The sequence below is a fragment of the Rattus rattus genome, chromosome X (assembly GCF_011064425.1).
Source record: "Rattus rattus isolate New Zealand chromosome X, Rrattus_CSIRO_v1, whole genome shotgun sequence".
NCBI lineage: Eukaryota > Metazoa > Chordata > Mammalia > Rodentia > Muridae > Rattus > Rattus rattus.
The window spans coordinates 40,930,254-40,953,107 of record NC_046172.1 but is presented as its reverse complement, the minus strand read 5'-3'; the positions used below and the strand labels follow the sequence as shown (position 1 = coordinate 40,953,107).

At 31.6% G+C, this 22,854-nt stretch overlaps 2 protein-coding genes across 2 annotated transcripts in view; both read left to right on the top strand.

Moving 5' to 3' along the window:
• Positions 1 to 939: 939 nt before the first annotated feature.
• Positions 940 to 15,201, top strand: LOC116887845 (dystrophin-like). The gene is made up of 4 exons (XM_032889352.1): positions 940 to 1,038; positions 14,161 to 14,271; positions 14,584 to 14,757; positions 15,136 to 15,201. Exons 1-4 carry the CDS (start codon positions 940 to 942, stop codon positions 15,199 to 15,201), a joined length of 450 nt encoding a protein of 149 aa, XP_032745243.1.
• Positions 15,202 to 17,735: 2,534 nt separating this feature from the next.
• LOC116889196 (dystrophin-like) overlaps positions 17,736 to 22,854 on the top strand; it is a 37,074-nt gene continuing 31,955 nt past the window's right edge. The window contains exons 1-2 of the mRNA XM_032890354.1: positions 17,736 to 17,864; positions 22,473 to 22,644. Of these exons, the coding sequence (XP_032746245.1) occupies positions 22,525 to 22,644 (120 nt within the window). The 5' untranslated portion in view covers positions 17,736 to 17,864; positions 22,473 to 22,524. The remainder of the gene's footprint in view (positions 17,865 to 22,472; positions 22,645 to 22,854) is intronic.

Below are 22,854 nucleotides of genomic sequence, written 5' to 3'. Positions count from 1 at the left end.
CACTTTGAAATCAGAAAGCAATCTCTGTGAAGCAGATTTATTAGTACAATAATATCACAATCAGGCCTATACCTTTATGTGATAGAGGACTTAAATTTAAAATGTTTTTTGACTCATTCTTTACCTTGAGAAAGATCCATTAAGGTATTAGATTGTTTAAAGTAGGCTTTGCAATCTCTTTAGAATGCTATTAATACTTGAAAAATGTTAAATTAGCCTAACAATATAGTAAATAGTGATTAACTACAGCTCTGTTAAGTTTGGTTCCTATTTTTTCTACTCCAATAGCATTACACATTAAACTCTAATGTTTGGATAATCTAAATTGTAAAGAAAAGTCGAGAGGGGAAACAATTTTACAAAGTGAGATAAAAATTATATTCAAAATAAATCCTTAAACAGATGGTTATCTAAATTTTTCTTTTTGAAAGGAGCTGATTCTGAACAGATTGCTTATGTGTCTCGCCAGTAGAAGTGGATTATCTGTCTTGAATTGGATTGTGATGACGGTGACCCTATTCTAAGTAAACCAAATCTCTTGAACTATATAATGAGATCAGGAGGAACATTCAGCCTGAGAACGACAGATTGCAACAACTGAGATGATTTTGCTAATGTTTTCTTCCAGCTTCTTCCTTTGATATGCATGATACTTTGACTTTTTTCCTGCAGACACCTCTGATCCTGTGTACAAAGTGTACACATCTTTTCTTTTCCTTTTATTCATATAAGCAAAGCTGAATGAGTGCCCAAAAGCTGCGCAATCTGTCTTACAAAAAGGTGACTGTGGAAGAGTCTAGATTCTTCACTAGCATGATGAAATTGTAGTAAATGCACAAAGAACGGGTATTTTAAATAATTAATTTTATTTCTTCTTCTATTTAGGGCTGAGGAAAACAAAAGTTGTGAACAGAGTATCAGTCTGCCCAGAAATTGAAAATGCACTTAATTCAGGAGTCGCTTGAATTCATTGACAAGCAGTTGGCAGCTTATATCGCTGACAAGGTGGATGCAGCTCAAATGCCTCAGGAAGCCCAGGCAAGTCATCCAAACCGAGAATGAGCATTTGTCTTTATTTTTATACTTTTTAATGTTTCAACTCTAGTGGGGTGCTGTTGGTTTTCCTATTTAGGTATTATTTAAATACTTGAAAAGACATTTCCTTTCATTTATTCATTGAACTATCTGGAAGTGACATCTTAAATAAGTCTACTTTAAGTTTATTTTCTGAATTATACAGGGTACCAATTTTCAACAGAGACAATGAAACACAAGAGATCTGATATCGTGTTTACAAATGTTTCAAAATTATAACAGTCTAGATGAAAACCAAAGCATAGCAATTTATATGACACAGAGATAATTTCATCTCTTCTTAAACGTTATTCTCAACCATTTCCAAACAACTCAAATTTGTAATGGTAAATAGTATTTCTAAAATAATGTTTCTGTCTTTATATTGTGCTACAAGTAGACAACAACACAGGATATTCAACCCGTTGATATTGATCATACTAGATGTGCTCATGTATACAAACTTACATACTCTCCTTCTTTGAATTCAATTTATGAAGTGTTTCTAAGTACATTTTCTGAAAATGATATTGAAAGTGGAAATTAATTCTCTATAAATTGGAATTACATAAATAGATCCCACACCCTAATATATTTCATATGATATTATAAACTGCAAATTTCTGTTTTTAAGTAATGTGTAAATGTGTGTAAAATCACATGCATATTATTATTTAAATGTTTTAAACTAAGTCATATACTACAAAGGGCAAAGCACACAAACATATATGTACATGTATATATAAATCTTACAACCAAGTATAAATGATATCTCCATGAAATGATGTGAGGGTATTAGAAATAGATGGGTAAATCCCATTGTTGCTTTTCTATCTTATTCATATATATTTTGGAAGCATTACAGTTTAAAAATTTGATAGTTGTGTAACATATAGGAATTGTAGATTATGGCTACAAATGCCATTATGATTCATTGAATCACAATTTGTTGCTCAGAGTATCAATTCATGTATTAGCATTCAGTAGCACACCATAGTTTCTACATTTAACAAATGAAGCCCCTCTGAACTTGGGTCAGATGATAGGAAATTTTTTTTAATATGGCAAATTCAAGAAGAATAGATTCCTGATAAAATGTACACTATTACAATAGATGGAGACCACATTTAATGTATAGAATTTTGATGATAAAACAGTGATGGGACAACAATAAATACTAAAAAATAAATACAATAAATGGAAATGGGGATACCAAATAATCACCGCTGTACATGCACTAAGAAATTAACATTATAATAATCTATTCAAGTTCTGAAGTATTTACCACTCATATGACTATTCAAACTTGACTCACATAGACATTTTAATAGTCAGATTAGGCTCTGCGTGTGTGTGTGTGTGTGTGTGTGTGTGTGTGTGTGTGTGTGTAGCACATTGAACACAGACTAATGTTTTTATTGGCTTAAGTAAAATGGGGAGCTTTTAAGAAAAAGCATATTGCCTGTTTGAGAAGAGAGTAGTATGTGACACTGGTTCAGTATCCTATAGAAAATAAGCATATAATATGTTATTTGACTCTGATTTCTCTCTATAATAAATATGACAATGTGAAACATTAGAGAATACAAAATACCTGAAAACCACTGAGCATTTATTTATCTGAACCTGTTTTTTTTTCCACAATGACTAAGTAAATTGTTTTCTGTAACAGAGTTATCAAGCACTAGTTAAGGTTGTGTTTCCAAAGGTTCTAGCTGAAGCTCCTGTTGAAGACAGAAGCTGTCTGAGAAATAAGAATTTAAATTATATAGCTATGTGTTAATAAGGGACTCCTAATGTGGGAGAGGGAGGTGTCTCTGACACTTTTTCCTACTTTTAGGGATCCTTGCCTCAAACTGGGTTGCCTGGTTCTGACTTAATATGAAGGGAAGTACCTAGTCTTGCTGTATCTTGTTAAGCACTGTTCAGTTGATATCCCTGGGAGAACTGTTCTTTTCTGAAGGAAACAAAAGAGTAGGGTAGGGGATGCATAACTGGGAGAAGTAGATGTGGTGAACATGTGATCAGGTTATAATGTATGAGAGAAGAATAATTAAATAAATTTAAATAGAGATAAATAAAAATAATTAAAGAAAAGAATTTAAGCACAGTGTTTCAGACACAGGAGTTACTTAAAATGCCAGTAAAATTACATTTTCTTAGGTTTGTCTTTGTGGTCAAAACGGATTTGAATGTTTTATAGTGGGCAGAAAAATGTGAAATACATTTCTTTAAATGTAGTTCATAGCTCAGTGCCAGTTGAAACATGAATAGGCTTTGTGTGCCCTGTCAGAAATCACATTCTTGTTACATCAATGAGAAACAGAAAAAAAACATGTGTAGTATTTCTGTGGTTGCTAATCATTTACATAAAACCTTAGGTTTTCTGGGAGATGCTGATCCAGGAGATCTGTGAGTGTCTGTCTCCACCGTGTGGTGCACTACTAGTTTGACTACTAAATAGGATTTCTAAATACCTCCTTCCTTTTCTTTCAGTTTAAATTGAGAGCCCAATGGGTCAAAACCATCCTATCTGTATGAGAATACTTGCTGTGTGACAAACTTGTGACACTTATATCTTAGTACACATAAAAGTATATAAAGATGAATATAGTTTCTCCATATTTACATTTAGAAAGTACCCAACTTAAATCATTATTTCCACTTTATCAATTGTCTAGCATGATTAGATCAAAATGCAACCACAGTAAATGAGTTAAAAATAAAGTCATAATTACAGATTTTGGTCTATCAGAAAGAGCTTAGGATTTCACTAGGAAGTTAATCTGACTTAAGGTGCAAATAATCAATTTTTTTATTTCAAATAATTTGGAACAGCTTATTTTGACATTAGATTTTTGGTGTATACACTCACAAAGGGTCTTTTTTTCAGAATATGTATATGAAAATTAAATTAATTGTGGGAATAAAATGCAATTGACAATGTGTTTACTCTATTATACTTGAGATCCGGGTTTGATGTACTGAAAATAAAATTGACACACACATACACACACACACACACACACACACACACACACACAGAGAGAGAGAGAGAGAGAGAGAGAGAGAGAGAGAGAGAGAGAGAGAGAGAGAGAGAGAGATCCTAGACCCAGACCCAGACTCCAGGCACAGGCACAGATACAAGACAGGGATGAAGAAGAAAATAAAGAGATTTGAGCCACTCTCACCCAGCAAAATAGATACAATGGTTAATACTATACAGTAGGCCTGAGTGCTACAATATACAATTTATGACTTGTCAGTTTTCAGTGACTTACTTTTATTTTCTTTTATTAACTTATATTTTGCTACAGAAGATATGAAAGATTAGAATCAGATAATCCATCATTTATTGTACTTTGAATGCATAAATTCTTGTCAGAAAGTAAGATAATGAGATGTGTAGTTTTCTCTTATAAGCATAAAAATATGTATTTTAAGACTTCTGTTATAGTATCTTAGTGTAAAACGGCTCTATAAATTCTATACATAAAAATAAAGCTATTGGCATCAAATAATAGTTGTATGAAAGAGGAGAGATAAAATAACTAAAAACCATTTCATAAGCTAATGAAATCATCAAACAATAAACGGAAAGGATATTTCTAATTAGTAAGATTATTGTTATCATCTCCGTTGTTTCCAATGGAGATTAATGGTATGTTTAAGAGAATACTTGGACAAGCTATTTTCATTTTTTTTGGTTAACTATGAAAATGAAATGTGACTACAAATGCAAAGGGATTCAATTTCCAGAGAGGAATGCTTTATCACTCTTCTTGTCAATTTATGAATTTCAATTTTACAAAATGAAGTAAAATTTTATTCAAATGTCTGTCTTTTTCTTGTTGTTGAATTTCTATAATATCATTTTGAAAATTTCAAATTTATTTACTCATGATCATAATTATATTTTTCATATTTCCCCATGTTTGAAATGTAAAAATCATTCAGGATTCTTCAGAACATTTTCTTCCTTCAATTACATATTCTTGTGGATGTAATTTCAAAATTACTGTCTATATTTGAATACAATAAATCCAATGCTGTTACATTTCTATATTAACAGTAGCCTCTACTACATATTTTAATATATATGAAATATTTTCAGATTTTTTATTGTAAATAATAACAAATACTTAAATAATCATTTAATATTGTTGCTTTTATGCTTCAATAGCTACAGTTTAATTGTGCTTACCATTTTATGTCATTAATTTGGTAAATGAGGATGACCTGATGAGTTAAAATATTATAAAAATACCTGGCTTAATATCACATATTCAAAAAGCACTATATTAGAAATATCACTTAGGTTTGATTGAATTTTTATTCTATATTTTCTCCTATATCTATCCTTAATGAAAAATTGATATTTCCCTTTCAGTTGTTTTATTCCATATGTGAATATATAGCTTTATTTATTTATATAGTTACTATATTTTATTGAATTTTTTATTTACATTTCAAATATTATCCCCTTTCCCGGTTTCCCATCTATAAACCCCCTATCTCATCCCCCCCCCTTCTTCTATGAGGATGTTCCCTAACCCAACCACCCACCCCTACCTACTTCCCCGCCCTGACATTCCCCTACACTAGGGGATCCAGCATTGGCATGACCAAGGACTTCTCCTCCCATTGGTGCTCAACAAGGCCATATGCAGCTGGAGCCATTGGTCTGTCCATGTGTAACTCTTTGGGTAGTGGTTCAGTTCCTGGGAGCTCTGGATGGTTGGTATTGTTGTTCTTATGTGGATGTGAACCCCTTCGGCTCCTTCAATCCTTTCTCTATTTCCTCAACGGGGGTCCCATTCTTAGTTCAATGATTGACTGGGAGCATTCGCCTCTGTATTTGTCAAGCTCTGGCAAGCCTCTCAGGAGACAGCTGTATCAGGCTCCTGTCAACATGCACTTCTTGGCATCAACAATATTGTCTGGGTTTGATGACTGTATGTATATGGGCTCAATTACTATATTTGTAAACACCTTATTTTTTGAGAAACTCACATGTTTAGACTGCATTTAAATATCTTCTGCCATTTCCTTTCTACCTTCCAACATGTCTCATGTACCTCATCCCATATTTTGGATATATCTTTAATTATTGTTATTGTATTTATACACACACACACACACACACAAACACACACACACACACACACACACACACACCTTAACTAGTGCTTGATAACTCTGTTACAGAAAACAATTTACTTAGTCATTGTGGAAAAAAAACAGGTTCAAATAAATAAATGCTCAGTGGTTTTCAGGTATTTTGTACTCTCTAATGTTTCACATTGTCATATTTATTATAGAGAGAAATCAGAGTCAAATAACATATTATATGCTTATTTTCTATAGGATACTGAACCAGTGTCACATACTACTCTCTTCTCAAACAGGCAATATGCTTTTTCTTAAAAGCTCCCCATTTTACTTAAGCCAATAAAAACCTTAGTCTGTGTTCAATGTGCTACACACACACACACAGACACACACACACACACACACACACACACACACACACACACAGACACACACACACACGCAGAGCCTAACTCTGACTATTAAAATGTCTATGTGAGTCAAGTTTGAATAGTCATATGAGTGGTAAATACTTCAGAACTTGAATAGATTATTATAATGAGACAGAGACAGAGACAGAGAGAGACAGATAGACAGATACAGATATAGATACAGATACAGTTACAGATGCAGATTTAAACGTACACTGATGTCCTATGTTCATGAGTCAATGGCTGGCCACTCAGGATTAGACAACTTTTTTTTCCATCTTTACTAATTTGAGTATTTCTTATTTACATTTCAATTATTATTCCCCTGCGGTTTCCGCCACATTCCCTAATCCTCCCCCCCCTTCTCTATAGGTGTTCCCCCCCTCCCCATCCCTCCCCCCCATTACCGCCCTCTCCCCCCCAACAATCACGTTCACTGGGTGTTCAGTCTTGGCAGGACCAAGCTCTTCCCTTCCACTGGTGCTCTTACTAGGCTATTCATTGCTACCTGAGGTTGGAGCCCAGGGTCATGTATAGTCTTTGGGTAGTGGCTTAGTCCTGGAAGCTCTGGTTGATTGGCATTGTTGTTCATATGGGGTCTCAAGCCCCTTCAAGCTCTTTCAGTCCTTTTCTGATTCCTTAAACGGGGGTCCTGTTCTCAGTTCAGTGGTTTACTGCTGGAATTCGCCTATGTATTTGTTGTATTCTGGCTGTGTCTCTCAGGAGAGATCTACATCCGGTTCCTGTCGGCCTGCACTTTATGTGAGAGCTTGTCCCTGAAGGAAATTATAATTGTTTCTCAGCAGCTATTTATCACCTCTATCTGTTCATCTATTGGTGTGACCATGAGGAAATTTCCTTGTCCTCCTTGGTGTGTCAACTACTATTATCAATGCTTAGGTCCTGTTAAGGCAACTTGAATGTGGACAGTTTATGTTTTCACTTCCTTTGTCATACATATGGCATGTTATGTGACAGTGGATGGCTACATGAGCCTTTGGCACTTAGAAACTTTCAATGAGCCTACTGTAGTTTTCCATGCATCATACATATAGGGTTTTCTTGTAAATATATCAGTAGATTTGAGTACCCCACAGCTACTTACTTGCATTTTGACTAGTTGTCAATCTGTGTAATACTGTCCATCTGTTACAGAGTAAAGCTTTCTTTGATGTCTATAAATATCTCTGGATATAAGGGCAAGCATGTCAACTAAAATTCAAATTAATCTTTTAATAGGGAAACGGAAGTAGTATATATACCCTTTGAGCTATCCAGCCACAGGCAGTTGAACATTTAGAGTGCATGGCATGAACACCCTCCTTTTGAGTGAATTTAAGTACAAAAAGGCTGTTGTTCAAGATAAAAGTATGACTATTGCACTGTTTTGGTTAACTTGCTGGTTCAATAATCGTGGTTCACAGATCTACAGTTGGGTAATATTACTGATTGCTCCTCTCCTTTCATAGTTTGTATAATAACTTCTGATCATATGAGATCTAGTCCTCAGAGAAGAGACCTCCAGATCTCTAAATTCCCCCATGTCCTGTATCTGAAGCATCTGCTGTCTTCAGCAGTATGGCATTATCTTCCAATTGTGGAAGGCAGCAAAGAACAAGAGCAACACCCTACAATGTTCTGTATATCTCTTGCATTACAACTTTAGAGGCGGTTTTCTCATGCTTGGTTTTAGGGTTTAAATACATGGTTTAAGTCACTCACATGTATGTGCTCTCACACAGACCCACATGTTGAAACATTTTACAGATTCTAATGGTTTTGCATATTAGTGCATGAAAAAATACCATAACCAAGACAAGTTATAAGTCAAAGAGTTTACTTTGGCTCGTCATACCATAAAGTTAGAGTCCATAGTAGAGAATATAATATAGCAGCAGGCAGAAGACCTGGTGGCAGGGATGGGGAACATAAGATTTCATTTTTAAGCAGAGATTATAAAATAAGCTTCAAGTAATGATGGGTTTTTTATTTCAATAACCATGTAAGTGACATACTTCCTCCAGCAAGTCTATACCTGAACCTCCCAAACAGAGTCAAAGAATAGGACTCAGGTATTTAAACATCCAAGACTATAGCTAACACTTCTCACTTAAGCCACTATACATAAGGATGGGATTTGTTTGATGAAATTTGAATTTCTAAAACTGATAATGAATTTGAAAATTTGATTATATTATAGGTAGGATTATATTTTATTAGATACATTTCTTAAGTTCTTTACTGTTTCTGTTTTATTGATAAAATTTTTATATGTAGCCACGATGATAATTTTACAAGATTTGTTGTTTACATTACACAAACATATAATGGGTAATAAGGGAGAACCAGAGCTCAAGCTGTATAACCTTCAGAGTTTTCTGAAGAAATTATAAATTTGTTACAAATATGGAAATCATTCTTATTCACATTTAGTTCTCCTTCCCAAATGTATTTTAATGTCCTTACCATAGTTTCGAAATGGCCATGCAATGTTTATCTTATTTTTGATATTTTAATAGTAAATATATATTATAATGAAAGTCTCTATATGAATGTATTATTTAAATAATTCTGTTATGATTGACAATAACATCATTCCTTAAAATGATATATTTTGAATGACAATGTTAAGAAGAATATTTTTGCAGAGTAAAAAGTAAGGGGGGGATTTAGTCAGTGGTAGAGCCTTTTTAGAAGGAAGCACAAGGCCCTGTTCAGTCCCCAGTTCAAAAAAAAAAAAAAAGAACCAAAAAAAAAAGTATATGTATAATGTAGGAAAATATTTTACAAGAATTTAAAATATGTTCAATTAATGTATAAGTCTATTAGAAAACATATCATTCACTTTACAACCTTGCTGAGGTAGAATCGACTAGAAATCTGTAATCATTTAATTTATAATTTATAAACTGGATTCTATTCTTATATCTAATTATAGTTTGCAACTTTCTACAGTAAAAACATCTTGATATTTAATGTACATAATTTAGTTAGCCACTGAATTTTTATGCAAAAGTTAAAAATCAGGAAAAGGTAATCTCTAATCCCTTTAAAGCAGTGCCATATAAATGTAAACTTAGCATTAAATCCTATACATTGTGACAACATATCACATGTGTATGATGCACTTTATACATTGTAATGTCCATTTAATTTTTTAATGCTTGTGACATTTTGAAGAATATGAAGACGTTTTATCCAGTGGTATAATTATGTGATGTGAATAGAAACAATTCAAACTCTCTAAAATGCATCGCCCTGTGTTCAAAATTCCCAATCTTCCTCTGCCATGGTACCTGGTTCATTACATCCCTTGGTGGCAGATGCACATTACATTTCTGGTTGCATATTAGTAGGTTTCAATTCTTTCTATCATTTATAAAATATGGAAATGGTATAGCATTTTTGAAAAATGTGAAGTTAGTTTTCAGATGATATTTCTTATGCCTATAGTACTGTGTTCTCCTTTTGTAGCTGCAATATGAAGATTTGATTTTTTGGTGGTATCATAAAGCTCTCATATATTCTATACATTTCCAATGAGCATTTATTTTGGTTATTGAGCTTTTCATTTCCAGCATGATATTATTGGCTTTTCAAAGCAATTATCTTTATTGAATTTTACTCTAATATCTCCAGTTTACTTTCTTTTTGCACTGTGTGTGTGTGTGTGTGTGTGTGTGTGTGTAGGTGTAGGTGTAGGTGTAGATGTGTTCTCTCAGAACACATATTGTCTCTTCTTTGAGTTATTTGAAGATATTTATTACCATTCATTCAAATTCTTTAGAAGTAATTTTAAGTCATTCTTATGGGGTGGGGAGTCATTATTACTACAGGATTCACAATCTTTTGAAGAGACCTAGTGTTTTGGCTTTTTGTATTTTTTGTTTCAATGGAGAATTGAAAAGTGAAATTGTTTGTTAAAAATTATCCCCTTAGGCAAAGTCATCTTTTAAGCAGAAACATCTATAGTACCAAGAAAAAGATCAACCATAATGAGATTTCATAATTTTCTCTGAACTTGTATTCACAGTAATCAACTTCTATTACCAATGTCCTTCTAAGAGTCCACTGCTATTGTTTATCATAATTACTCTCTATGAGTCAACACAATCATAATTTTCTCCCTCCTCTACACTCTCTTATATGGATTTTTCTACCTAGAAACCTTATCCTGGTTAATCTATGGCCAATAATCAATTTCTTTGAATATTACCAGTAAAATATTTTCTGTAATTACTATATATATATATATATATATTTATATATGATTAACATATAATAGTTCTACCTAGCAAGATAGTTTAATGTAATCATCCATTTGGCTTCCCATGAAGGCATGTCATTCCTATGTGGCTTGATAATATCCAATTGTATTGTATTTATTCCATTGCCATAATTTCTTTTTGCATACATATTGTGATGGACACATATGCTCAATTAATATTTTGGCTATTGTGATGCTAACACAGTTTATATGAATATACAGCAATCTCTTTTGTATGCAGAGTTTAATAATTTTAGATGTAAATTTGAGAGCAGAGCAAGTGAATTATAAATTATATTTACAGAACTTCAAAAAAACACTTCGCATTGTCATAGTATTATTGCTATATTACATTGCTTGCAACAGTATATGGGTTCATTTTTATCTGTATACTTACCAGTTAATGTTTATTTTCACTTTTGAAAATAACACTGATCCAGGCTAGAGTGAGATGATACCTAATTTTATGACTTCTATTGTCATAATGGTTAATTGTCAAGTATTTTTATACTTCTATGTTACCTATATTTAGTTGTTGAGAAATAATCTTTTCACGTGGCCTAAAATTTTTAATGTGGTTCCTTATTCTTTGTTTCATTTTTAGTTTCTTTTCATATTCTAAGTATCCAAACTGTTTAGAAAGTCAGAAGAATTGTTGGCAAGATATCTTCTCCTAATTCTGTGGGTTGCTCTTCAGGCTGCTGATTATTTCCCTTTTCTGTTCAATAGCTTTATGGGCTCTTGTAATACTATTTTCCTTTTTGCAGGAAATTTTACAGAAATGTCTTGAAGTGCTTGCATAGTTTTCTTCTAGTAAATTCATATTATCTGGTCTTAACATTAGTCTTAATCGAAACTTAATGATTATTTTGAGCTCCTTTTCTTAGTTTGTTGAAAAATAATCTTAAATTTTGTGTTTACATGGTGGTATCCTGGCTGTTCTTTGAATGATGTTTTAATACCCCTTTTCTTAACCAGTTGTCGACAAGAGATCATTCCATAATTTTTGTTTCTCTTCTTCAATTTATATCTCTTATACTTTTGGAATTGCCATTGTAGAGAATTTTTATTTCCTTGTAAAATTAATTAATACAATTAACAGCTATTAAATGTTGTTGCAGTGTTGATTATGATTGCTTTCATGAATTTAAGCTCAACCAATTCATTACTGACATATGAGTACTTTCAAATGCCGTGTATTGGTTTTACATTCAGATGACTTAATCACTGATTTAGCTTGTTTTCTATTGGGTTCCAATTAAAAAGTAAAACTTCATTTACAGAATAAAGCCATTTTGGTTGATCACATAATTTTCTCCAAACCTAAAAACAAAAACCCAGAAAAACAAAACAAAACAAAGAAATAAAGCTTGAGCAATGTATCTTAAAAGATGACTTATCTGTGCTCTCAGGCATAAGTTTTCATCTATGGTCTGTCTGGCTTCTTCTGGTGAGTACCAGGATGAAGTGAACAAATTTCTGCAACATCAGGCTCTCTCTTTTTCACTCTTGTATTCTATTCAGACTTGAAGCAAAATGTATTGATGTCATACACACTTGGAGCAGGCTTGTCACCATTAGCTAATCGTAGTTAATCTCTACAAATACCCTTATAGACATGATAAATGTGTGTTTCACCAATGTAGTAGTCACTTCGTAATTTGAAATATTTTGTCAAGTAAGCTTTCCTAACTTACTGTTCATTTAGGACAGTATGATAATTAATTCCCAATTGCTACTTGTATTAGTGTCAAATTCATGGCAAATTTTGTTGTTTTCCAAAACTAGAATTGCTTTCAGTTTCCCAGTCTTACACTTTTCTATGAAAATATGTCCAATTAAATATAATCCATGAAATTGAAATAAAAATGAAAGAATATGTTCTTGTAAGTATACAGGAATGTGCAACAAGTGATAAAGGCAAAATAGTATTATTTTTAAGGATACTAATAATTATGATATTGGCAACAGCCATGTATTGTAATCTCTAGTGGTTTTTGTGGACTAAAGATGTTCATTTGATTGTTTTTTTTTTCTTTTGGCATCTTTTATAAGTTTCCTATAGATGTGGGGCTATTAATTTGGTGACCTAAATGCTCAACTGGGCTCATTCACATGAAGTTGTCAGCAAAGAGTTTGTCTGGAATGATTTATTGAAGTACACTTGCCATTCAAGGTTTTTAGAGCATAAGGATATTTTAAGAGAATATCCTAAGAATGAACACACACACACACACACACACACACACACACACACACACACACACACACACCAAAATTAGAAGTAAAAGTCACAAAGACAGCTACATTTTCACTACATTAAGAAGATCAATTCTTGTGCTCTTTTACTCTTGCTTAAATGACCAGCATAAAATTTGAAAAAGAAATAAGCCCAACAACTTGATAGAAGTTGTTGAAGAGAAATATTGTGTTTCTTTAAACTTTAAAAATCAACAACTATATGAAGTGGTTCAGTATCTTAGAAAGTAATGCCACTTAGGTTCTCCTTTCGTTTGTTTCTGAAAAATCTTCCACATGTTTTTTGTGTTGGAATTCTTTTCTAGTAGTAGCATGTGACACTCTTTTTGGCTGTTTCTGAAACTATTTGTTGCCTAGCTGACAGAAATAGGATACTAAGTATAACCAACTGGAGGTTTCGGAGTCCTTTATGATAATTTAAAATATGTAAAATCTTTGGGTCTGTACTATGAGAACTAGCAAAGGCTACCCCAAGCTTCCAGGTTATAGATGAAGTTCTCTAAACTGTCATGACTTCACCATCATGGAGTATTTCTGCTATACTTCTGAGCAAAATAAGGCACCATTACTTTAGTTTGTCCTAGATATTTGGATACGGAAATGAGAAAAGTAGCTAACACAACTTGCTTTTTCTAATATTCATGAATATAAACTGAAATATTCCAAAGAATCCCACTAAGAATAACATTATATTTTTTCACCTCTATCATGACTATATGACTATATTTTGGCATTTATATATTTGGCCACATTCGAATATACCTTCAAAATAAAATGCAATCAGCTATAAATATGATATAAAACATAAATTTTATATTGAAAGTGTATCCAAAGGATTTTTACAGTAATCAGAATTTTGAAGAGAGAAGTAATTCCTTTTGTAATCATACAATGAAAATTTAAGGAATTCTTGGCTATTTTGAGGAGTCTGTTATTAGTTCATGAAAACTTCAAAAATGCCATGTTCTTGAAAAGGGTATTTACTTTCAATAACGTTAAGAGTATGTTGGCTAATAGTTTTTTTTTTCTTTCCAACAGAAAATCCAATCAGATTTGACAAGTCATGAGATCAGTTTAGAGGAAATGAAGAAACATAACCAGGGGAAGGATGCCAACCAAAGAGTTCTTTCACAAATTGATGTTGCACAGGTATATTTTATTTTATAACCTAGGAAGATTGATTTATAAAGACAACTTTGCTATTATCAAACTGAAAATTATATTATGATGTCTGTCAGTATGTTTTTAAAATCTTTTGTACAGTTTAAAGATAAGATCTGACTATTTAATCACATTTATTCAAAACACTAAATTCTCTCAGCAATATGCTCTATGTGTTAGAAAATGACAAACAAATTTCCATTTATGTTCTTTTTTTCAGAAAATGAAAAATTAACAAACATCTGACTGGTTGGTCATTAAAGTTTGATTAATTAGTATTTTCTTATGTTGCTCTTACAGAAAAAATTACAAGATGTATCCATGAAATTTCGATTATTCCAAAAACCAGCCAATTTTGAACAACGTCTAGAGGAAAGTAAGATGATTTTAGATGAAGTAAAGATGCACTTGCCTGCACTGGAAACAAAGAGTGTTGAACAGGAAGTAGTACAGTCACAACTAAGTCATTGTGTGGTATGTATTCTTAGTGGAAAGGATCCAGCTACCTTTTCAGTTTGCTATTATTAGAAGCATTCAATAATCTTTGGTAACAGAATGTAATTTATACAACTGTAATAATTATGACACATAGTTTTAAGATTAAGTAAAATGACAATATATTAAGACATAGTTCTTATGGAAATAGTCATTTGATGACATCTTAGGAGTGTGATTTTGAGTCAATAATTATGTTAATGGCTACACAGAATAAAAAACGAGTCCTATTTAACATATCCTTTATTTGGACATATTATGAAAAAGAAATCCAGAAAGTAAATAGACTATTATTTAAACAGCAACTATAGCAGTAGTTGTAATAGTAATAACTACTCCAGAATTAATGTTTCTCAGTATAGTAGCATCGTTATTTTCAAGGTTACAAATTACCTGAGAGAAATTAAAGACAATCAGCTTTGAAAGACACAAGAGATTACATTCTAAATACAATAAAAACTAATGTATTGTATATACACTCGAATATCACCAGACAGCAAAACATAAATTTATATCATTTGTACTATAAGATGTCTTTACAAATACCGCAGTTGTATCTGTATAAATGGATAAATGCTTCCTATTTAGCAAGTACTTTCATCAATTATTTGGGTTTATATAATGGAATAACTGCATTAAGTAGTTTCACCATACAAAATGGCATTTTATTATAATGTTTTGTGGTGATTTGCTGAAAATAGATAAATTAGGATAGGCATATATGGTGTCATATATTAAAAATTTTAAGAAAATTAAAAATAAAAATGCATCATTACCATTTGCAATGGGAAAGACATTTATTCTCTTCAAATAGGATAGTGCTTCATAACAATTATCTTCCAGTTAATGAGCTCAGAACAACCATATCTATGACTGTACAAAGGAAACAGAATAAAACTTTAGCTTTATTGGTCTATATCTCGTTCTGATAGAAGTGTTGGAGACAATGGAAATAATTTTTCTGTAAGGACAACTTTTTTCACAGTTTGTATAATCTCCATTTTTAAGTGTACTTTATGGTGATTTATACTATAACTGTATCCTTGTATTCAAGATTTTTTTGTTGTTTTGTTTGTTGTTTGTTTGTTGTTGATGATATTTATGATGACAATGATGTTGATGATGCTGATAATATTTTAAAGGTTGTCACTAAATGGACTAGCAGGCCATACATTTATGAATCTTGTGCATAAAACCCCAAGATACTGGGAGTAAAAGCTAATGGCATCACTTCTTGCTACAACTTTTTCTTTCTCAAACATAAGTTATTAATATGAACACAAATGCAAGGAACATTTTCCTTCCTGGTTCATAAATCTGTTCTCTGCTGTTCAAAAAGAGTGAATTCACCAGTAAATATACTGTTAGCAAAATCTCTTTTCAATGATAAAGGAAAAAGCTACTCAAGTCCAATTAGGGAAATATTTAGAGGTATCGGAAATTTTAAATTTACATAATTTGTTGGCATAAATCTTAATCCTTTCAGTGTTTTCAAGATGCAGATTTTTCTATACATTCAAAGTATCAATTAAACTAAAAAGCTGAAAAGTATCAAAAATGAGTTTACAATTATTGATAAAGTAATATCAGTCATGAAAGTCATATTCATAACAAAGTATGTGACCATAGTGAACCAGAAACATTTAATGTTTGCTTTTATGTATTGATTTTAAGCTAAAAAGTAAAAGCAAGAAATAATTGTTTTAATTCCAAAGATAATTCACCTACTATTGAGCATTTTCTTAGTAAGAATTAAGTTATTATTTCGATTAAATATGGAACTATTTAATGCAGAACTGTATCTGTCATTGTATATTGACACACATATGCAAATGAAAAAATATGCATATACACATACTACTTTGTATATTTCCCATAAAACAAGTACAATACAAATTTTAACACCAAAGTGACATTGGCACCATATTGATAATTAAACATGATTTTCAGAGTTACAATACTTGCCTCATAAGGCTTTGTTATGCTAAACTGTCCATGTAAAGGTATATATGTGTGCCATAAGATCTGAAACACATGTGAGAAATAATATAATTCTACTATTTTATACTCTCTTCAGTATCGATAAATGTATATTTCAATGAAAATATTTAAGATTAGTTCATTTCATTCCATGTAATATTATGTACATGAGAACAGTAGTTTAAATATTTATATGTTGTATCCTACTTAAATTTAAGTGCCATGAAGAAAAGCACTGTATTTTTTAACTTCATATGGCAGGAATGCAAATACTATCTAGTGGATTTTAGGCACCCAATATACAATAAAATTAGTGCATTTATTTTTGTAAACTTATAGCTAGAATTTAACAAATGTGGCACTTAAAATACTAATTCTATAAACATTCAGAAGTGACATTTGTGAATTAATATGGAAGAACTAAATATAAATGGTATATTTAATTTACATGAATGGCTACAAATTATATACATATATTTATAATTACAAATATCTAAGTTAACTCAACAGAAAATACAAAATGATGTGACAATAGGCAAAAAATGTATTGCATTTAACTTATGAAAACAAAGGGCTATTAATGTCTATGTCTTTTTATTAATAATATAATGCAGCTCCAGCCTCATACGTAGAAGAGAATGGCCTTGTTGGGCATCAATGGGAGAAGAAGGCCCTTGGTCCTATGAAGGCTTGTTGCTCCAGTGTAGGGAAAGCCAGGGAGCAGAGGAGGGAGGAAGTGGGTAGGTGGATGGGGAGCACTCTCATAGAAGCAGGGGGGGAAGAGATGGGGATTTCCAGGGGAGATACCAAAAAGGGGATGATAGCGCTTGAAATTTAAATAAATAACATCCAATAAAAAATAGAAAAAGTAATATAATCCTTCATACTTTGTAAAATTCTTATGCTTGTTTTGTTGTTGTTGTTGTTTGTTGTTATTTGTTGTTTTAACATAGAATCGGTATAAAAGCCTGGAAGCAAAGTCTGAAGTGGAAATGGATTAAAACTGGTAAATCAAATTGTACAGAAAAAAGCAGACCGAAAATCCAAAAGAACTTGATGAAAGAGTAACAGCTTTGAAATTGCATTACAATGAGTTAGGTGCAAAGGTGAGTACCCACTTACAGCAAAATCACATCTTATGATATTTACAGTATATTGTTAAACAGCATGCAAGATAAAATATAATACCAGAAGCCCTTATTGTGATTCTCAGTCGCATTCAAGTATTTCCAAATGAAATTGATATTAAGATACCCTTAATCTCTGTGTATCCACATAAAGTCAAAAAGAATATAAAGCTCAAGGAGGTATTTATTGGTGAATCAAATAGTTATTAAAGTTCTTTTTTGTTCTAAAACCCTTTCTGTTCAGTGTAAGAAATCTGTTTACTGTGACTGGAAAACTTGTATATATTTTACAGTGAATTATAATTGAACTTATTGTACTTGGAATGAACTTAATGGAATGTAGTTAGCACAGTTTGAAATAAAGACAATTAACTGTGTACTTATTCAAATTATCTAATGGATATTCTCCCTAATACATATACATGCCTACATGTGTGTGTATTAAAACCAGATCTGTATGCCCTCCCTGGCAACTCCTTCCAAATCCATTTTAATATATATGTTTTTAATTTAATAATGTAAATTAAATTTAAGTAAATAATCTTAATTTAATATTTTTCTTTTCTATTTTTAATGTTGCATGTAGAGGGATCATGCTAAATACAACTTTGATGATACCTATATCAAAGAATGTTAGCGTTATTTTCCTATACTTTATATGGTAAAATTGTAATTGGAAAAACCTCTATGTTTTGTTAATTTGAGCTAAATACTTATTTGCATCAATACACTGAAATTGTGTGATGAGTGAGTACTTTTAATTTATATTTCACAGGGTCACATGTAGTACAGGCTTGTCTTGAGTTCACAGAGTAGCTGAGGCTTACTTTGACCTCCTGATCCTTCTGCCTCCACCATCCAAGTGGTGGGATTACGATCACATTAAAACATTTCTCACTGGTATTTTATTCAATAATAAAGAAAAAAAACGGGTCTAGGCAAGATGAAATTCTCATCTTGTTCTTTCAATGATAAATGATTAAATGGGCCAATTCTTTGCACTGAACCATTGTCTTTAACAGGGGTAGTTTTGACATAGAACACTACTTAAAAATTCTTTAGAATTTAAAACAAAAAAAAATAAATTTAGAAACTATTGGGACAAAACAATTCGTTATTAAGAATTTAATGATTCCAATAATGATGCAAAGCCCTATTATACTCGAAAGTACACGTTTGATTACTTAAATGTAACAATTTAACACTATAATATCATTAGTATAAAGCAATGAAATGACTTTAATAGCATGGCAGAATGCATCACACTTTGAGAAAAGAAATATTAATATTAATTTGGAAGCACTAATGATTAAGGGATTGTATATAAAGTTTTATAAAAATATTATAATTCCTGTATTTCTTACATAACAAAATAATTTTTTATATTTATCTTCAAAACTTCTTCAACTAGGGTAGCATTTTAACAAAATCAAAGATAAAAATGTATTTAAAGAAGCAATTCTTTTAATATATAAATAGAAAAATTATTCTAATTCAGTTATCTTCAGAATTTATATGTTTGTACTTAATTATCATTTGTAGTAAACAGTTAATTCTACCATCATAAAATGAATACACTGCGGAAATACCAATAAGATTACTGTGTTCTTCAAACTTCTGGGGCCTACTATTGCAACCTTGAAAGTACTGCCCTATCTAGTTCATAGTGAAGAGTTTCTTCTTAGATTGTAGATTGCCAGGTTTTCCCCATGTCATCACTGTAAGAGATAAAAATCACTCACTCTTTTTTTGTACAAAGCCAAAGACCTATAAGATTAACAATTCATACTTGTGACCACATTGAACCTTACTTAATGACTTTAATGCATATGAGCATGTATTCACATACAGTTACAATGGGGTTAAGATATTTGCATAGAGATTTGAGGATTATAATTTAGTCTTCAACACATTTCTTAAAATATAGTTATTTTGAATTTTAAAAACACCAGTGAGTTGCATTGTTCAAAGAATACAAGGTGAATTTTCTAATATCTAATTTCCATCAACTTGAGTGAGAAATATTCACTTGACTCCATTGATAGAATGCCTGCATTCCTGATTTCTTCACTATGCTTTGACTTTTTTGAAATAAGCATGAATACCAATGCCATCTTCAAAATACAGTTGTTAGTGTATATTAAAACAATATTACTAAGTTATTTAGTCTCAATGATGTTCTTTTTAAATATTTTTTCTTTCTCTCTGAGAAAAACAATGCAAAATTTTTCCTTAAGGTGGCAGTATCTCCTGTATTTTAAAACTTACTTTGTTTCAAATAAACACAATAAAATAAATAAAAATCAATAACACATGATCTTAGGAAAATAGGATTGCTCTAAAATATTGATCTGGAATCCTTTTCTATTAATAAGGCACAGAAATGAAATAGGTATACATGGAAACACATTATAAAGTTTTTTATACTACTGCATACAAAAAGTTCTTTCAGTAAAATGGGTTGATACTTATAATTCCCTTGGATAAAAAGTATAACTGAAAGTGTGTTAAAATATTAGATCTGGGCATGTGAGATGGCTCATTAGGTAAAGAAACTTGCTTTCAAGCCTCAAAATCAGTCCCTAAGACCCAACATTGCAGGAGAGAAACAATTCCTACATTTTTGTAATTGTATTGGAAATGTGTTCTATGGTTTAAGAAAGTTCATGCATGTAAGTGTTCAGACACACCCACATACAGAGAGAGAGAGAGAGAGAGAGAGAGAGAGAGAGAGAGAGAGAGAGAGAGAGAGAGAGAGAGAGCGCCAAACCACTACCACCCACCAGCCAAAAATAGTGTATGGATAAAAGAATAACATAGTGAGTCTACTAGGGGTTGGAATAGCTGAGTCAGTGAAGCAGATGTCTGACAAGCATGTGGATTTGAGTTAGGTGAATTAATAGAATGCATATAAAAATACTGGATTTTGTGGCCCATACTTATAATTCCATGCTTGGGATACAGAGACATGAATAATCCTGAGCTAAATGGCAATATCATTAGGTTACTTTGTGATCCACAGACATGTCCAGAGAGAGGAGTTAGACACTGTTCCTGAAGATGACACTTGTCTTCTGCTCTCCACACACATACATGTATATGTGTATAAGCACAGGCAGAAACTCTCATGCTTATGCACCCACAGTACATATGAAGACGTATATACATGGCTATATATATATATATATATATATATATATACATTTAACAAATTAAATTTGTATCCAAAATGTAAACATCGTGTGTGTGTGTGTCAAATATATCTCTCATAAATTTTGTTGAATATTTGAAATTTATATCAGCATTTTTATTGAAACAGGTTAAGCACTTTAGACATACTTTTAGTTTTCATGCCAGTAGCCACACAATACACACATGCACACAGTGTCTGTTTGTCTGTGTGTATCTTTAGAGACTGAGGCATAAATATGCATTCATACTGTTTATTTTCTTATATGATTTTGTAACAGTTTAGACTAATTATAAGTTTATTTCTCTGATATTGTATTAATAAAACCAAATCTTGGGCTGGTTATGGCAGCCCATAACTTTAATCCCAGCACTTGGCAGGCAGAGGCAGGTAGATCTCAGTGTTCCAGGCCACTCTGGTTTACAAAGTTACAATTAGGAAAGTACAAAGAAACCCTGTCTCAACAACAAAGCAAAAAAAAAGGAACAAAAATCTAATTAACTGAATAAATAAATCTATTTGTTTGCCAGCAAAGTAGTAATATAAATATAATTTTGTCATATAATTACATATACAGTGTTTATTAAGTCATTTATTAACATCTTATGCTGAACACAAATACTGTCTATATAGGAAGGATTTCAAATTAATATGACACTGACTGAAGCTTCTGCTGTTTTTCCCATTACAATATTTCCTTGTGTCACTTGAGGAATATACTTGCTAATTTTCTAATAGAGAATTTTTTTCTTTTCTTCTTACTTGCTTTTCTTTTAGATCCTGCTTTTAACCCATAAGAGTAAATTTATGAGAGTGAAATTTGGGGGTTTAAAAATAATTTGCACTTTTTTGTTAGAAAGTCTGTTTATAGAAAAGCAGTGTTTATGAAAAGTAATTTTAAAATATAGTGAAGATAAAATTGAAAAAATTCTATATGTTATATAAATGTTTACCTCCATACAGAAATATTCTTTCTCCCCTTTTGATACCACCTGTCTAGCAAGAGGAGCACTCATTTGTATTTTGAAGACAGTAAGCCTGTTTGTCCATTTCTCTGTCAAATAACTATAGGTCTTCTATGAAAAATAAGTCATGTCTTCTGGTTGACATCTGTTATCCTGGTTTTTTCATAAATGTTGCTTTTTTACTAAGAAACAAATTGACATAATTTATAGTGTTGCTTCTATCATGGCAGCAGGTACAAGACACTGTATTTTGGTTAAGCATTCTTGTTGCTAAAGATATTTTAACTTCCTATAAATTTCCCAACTATATGATAGGATGAAAAGCAGCATGTAAGAAAATGGTGATTTTACAAACTATAAAAATTCTAATAAAGTGACTCTACAAAAGTTGACTTATGAAGTGCCAAATTTAATATATTATTATATATTTAGGTAACCGAGAGAAAAGCAACAGTTGGAGAAATGCCTGAAGTTGTCACGTAAGATGAGAAAGGAAATGAATGTTTTAACGGAATGGCTGGCAGCCACAGATACAGAATTGACAAAGAGATCAGCAGTTGAAGGAATGCCAAGTAATTTGGATTCTGAAGTTGCCTGGGGAAAGGTATATCCCATATTATTGAAAATTATTTTTAACACATATGAAAACTCATAGTAAGTGATTTTATATACAAACAGTAATGTCTAGAAGTAATAAAATTATCAGTATTATCTTGCTTCTTTTTTTCCTTTTTCTTAAGAATTAATAAAGAGCTAACTGTATTTTTCAAATCTGATAATTAAAATAGTAAACTTAAAAAAAACTCTCTCCAAA

What these genes read in the sequence shown, in the direction of transcription:
- LOC116887845 (XM_032889352.1), top strand. Translation starts at nt 940, where the DNA reads ATGCACTTAATTCAGGAGTCGCTTGAATTCATTGACAAGCAGTTGGCA. An exon ending in AAATGCCTCAGGAAGCCCAG is followed by an intron (nt 1,039 to 14,160) that starts GCAAGTCATCCA and finishes TCTTTCCAACAG; the next exon opens with AAAATCCAATCAGATTTGAC. An exon ending in CACAAATTGATGTTGCACAG is followed by an intron (nt 14,272 to 14,583) that starts GTATATTTTATT and finishes TTGCTCTTACAG; the next exon opens with AAAAAATTACAAGATGTATC.